At 50.7% G+C, this 1,310-nt stretch overlaps 1 protein-coding gene across 1 annotated transcript in view; it reads left to right on the top strand.

Moving 5' to 3' along the window:
• LOC106812480 (regulation of nuclear pre-mRNA domain-containing protein 2-like) overlaps nt 1-1,310 on the top strand; it is a 19,211-nt gene that overhangs the window by 13,831 nt on the left and 4,070 nt on the right. Inside the window, exons 11-12 of the mRNA XM_014816364.1 lie at nt 246-407; nt 730-1,307. Coding sequence (XP_014671850.1) covers nt 246-407; nt 730-1,307 — 740 coding nt within the window. The remainder of the gene's footprint in view (nt 1-245; nt 408-729; nt 1,308-1,310) is intronic.

The following is a 1,310-nucleotide window of genomic DNA, read 5'->3' as shown; positions in this document are numbered from 1 at the left end:
ACTCACTCATTTGTGTCCTTTTTTTGTGGTGAGCTACAGTGTCATTGACACTTTCATTTATGTATTATATTTATTTAAAAATTAGCTTATTTTAATAGTCGCTAGAATCAATCCTCTTATTATGAATCTTGTTAATTGTGTAGCAGCGTGGCTATCATAATTTATTCCACCTCTGCCAAATATGAAGCTGGTCCATACAAAATAAAGTAGTTATCATGAGTTATTAGCTACACTTGTGTTCACAGCCAACGAGCCAATACGTAGAGAAGACATCATCACCTTCCCCTTCGGCAGAAGACCAACCAGACTGGCTCACTGAGATGGCGCTAGCGGAGATGGATTGGTCAGGAGATCCGGACAAGGCTGGCAGCACTCCGGTATCGAATCTGTCTAATCAGCTTTATAAAGTAATGAATTGATGTAAATCCTAGAGTTCTGTTTGAATTTGTAATAATTGGTCTTTTATTAACCTTTTTGTGAGATAATTTTTATTTTAGGGTCATTAAAAATTATAAACAGTTCAAAGAAGGTAGTAATTGTCTGAATGATCAAGGGCAATATTAAAGCTGTATTTAAAATGTACCCCCTAACACTGTTTTACGAATGTGGAAGGAACTGATGTTGGCAATGGAGATGGGCTAATGAAAGTTTTTGCCTGCTTGTGATGGCCTTCGATGATTTTCGCTCTTATATCAAAACAGTTATCCATCATGCATTGTTCATTCATAGGTTCGCGATGAGCCAGAAGTTGTGGAAGAGAAAACGGAAACCGCGAAGAACCCGATCGACTTTCTCACGCGCATCGTAAACACGGCGAAGACGAAACCCGTCGGCATGACGACCAGCTTCCTCGACAATCTACAGATGCTAACGAGCGCGTCGAAGCGTGAGCAGCAGCAGCAGCAGCACGCCGGCGATGCGATGAGTCCCGCGACCGTCGCCGCGAACGGCAAGGCTCCCCCGCTCGTCGGCAAGATGCCGTCGCCTCCGAAAGTGCCGCCGCCATCTCTCCCGCCTGCGAATCACCCCGTCTCTCCCGCCCCCGCCCCCGCCGCCAGGACGGGTTCCCCCGACCGCGCGCAGCCGCTCGACGTGTACTCGCTCTCACAGCCTCCGCCACCGCCGCCGAGCAACACCACTCACGGCGACGCGGGTTTTGCGGCGGAGCGGGGGGTGGCGCCGGCGAACGCGTTTGGCTCGTTCATGGCGTCGTTCGCTGCGGCGGCGACAGCGCCGCCCGCCTCCGCGGCGTACTCCACGTCGCAGTTTCCGACGTCGGCGGGGGCGGAGGCGGTGCACGCGGGAACGTT

This window comes from Priapulus caudatus, unplaced genomic scaffold (assembly GCF_000485595.1).
Source record: "Priapulus caudatus unplaced genomic scaffold, Priapulus_caudatus-5.0.1 Scaffold653, whole genome shotgun sequence".
Classification (NCBI taxonomy): domain Eukaryota; kingdom Metazoa; phylum Priapulida; class Priapulimorpha; order Priapulimorphida; family Priapulidae; genus Priapulus; species Priapulus caudatus.
Note: the sequence above shows the minus strand (reverse complement) of the source record. Positions and strands in the feature narration are given on the sequence as shown.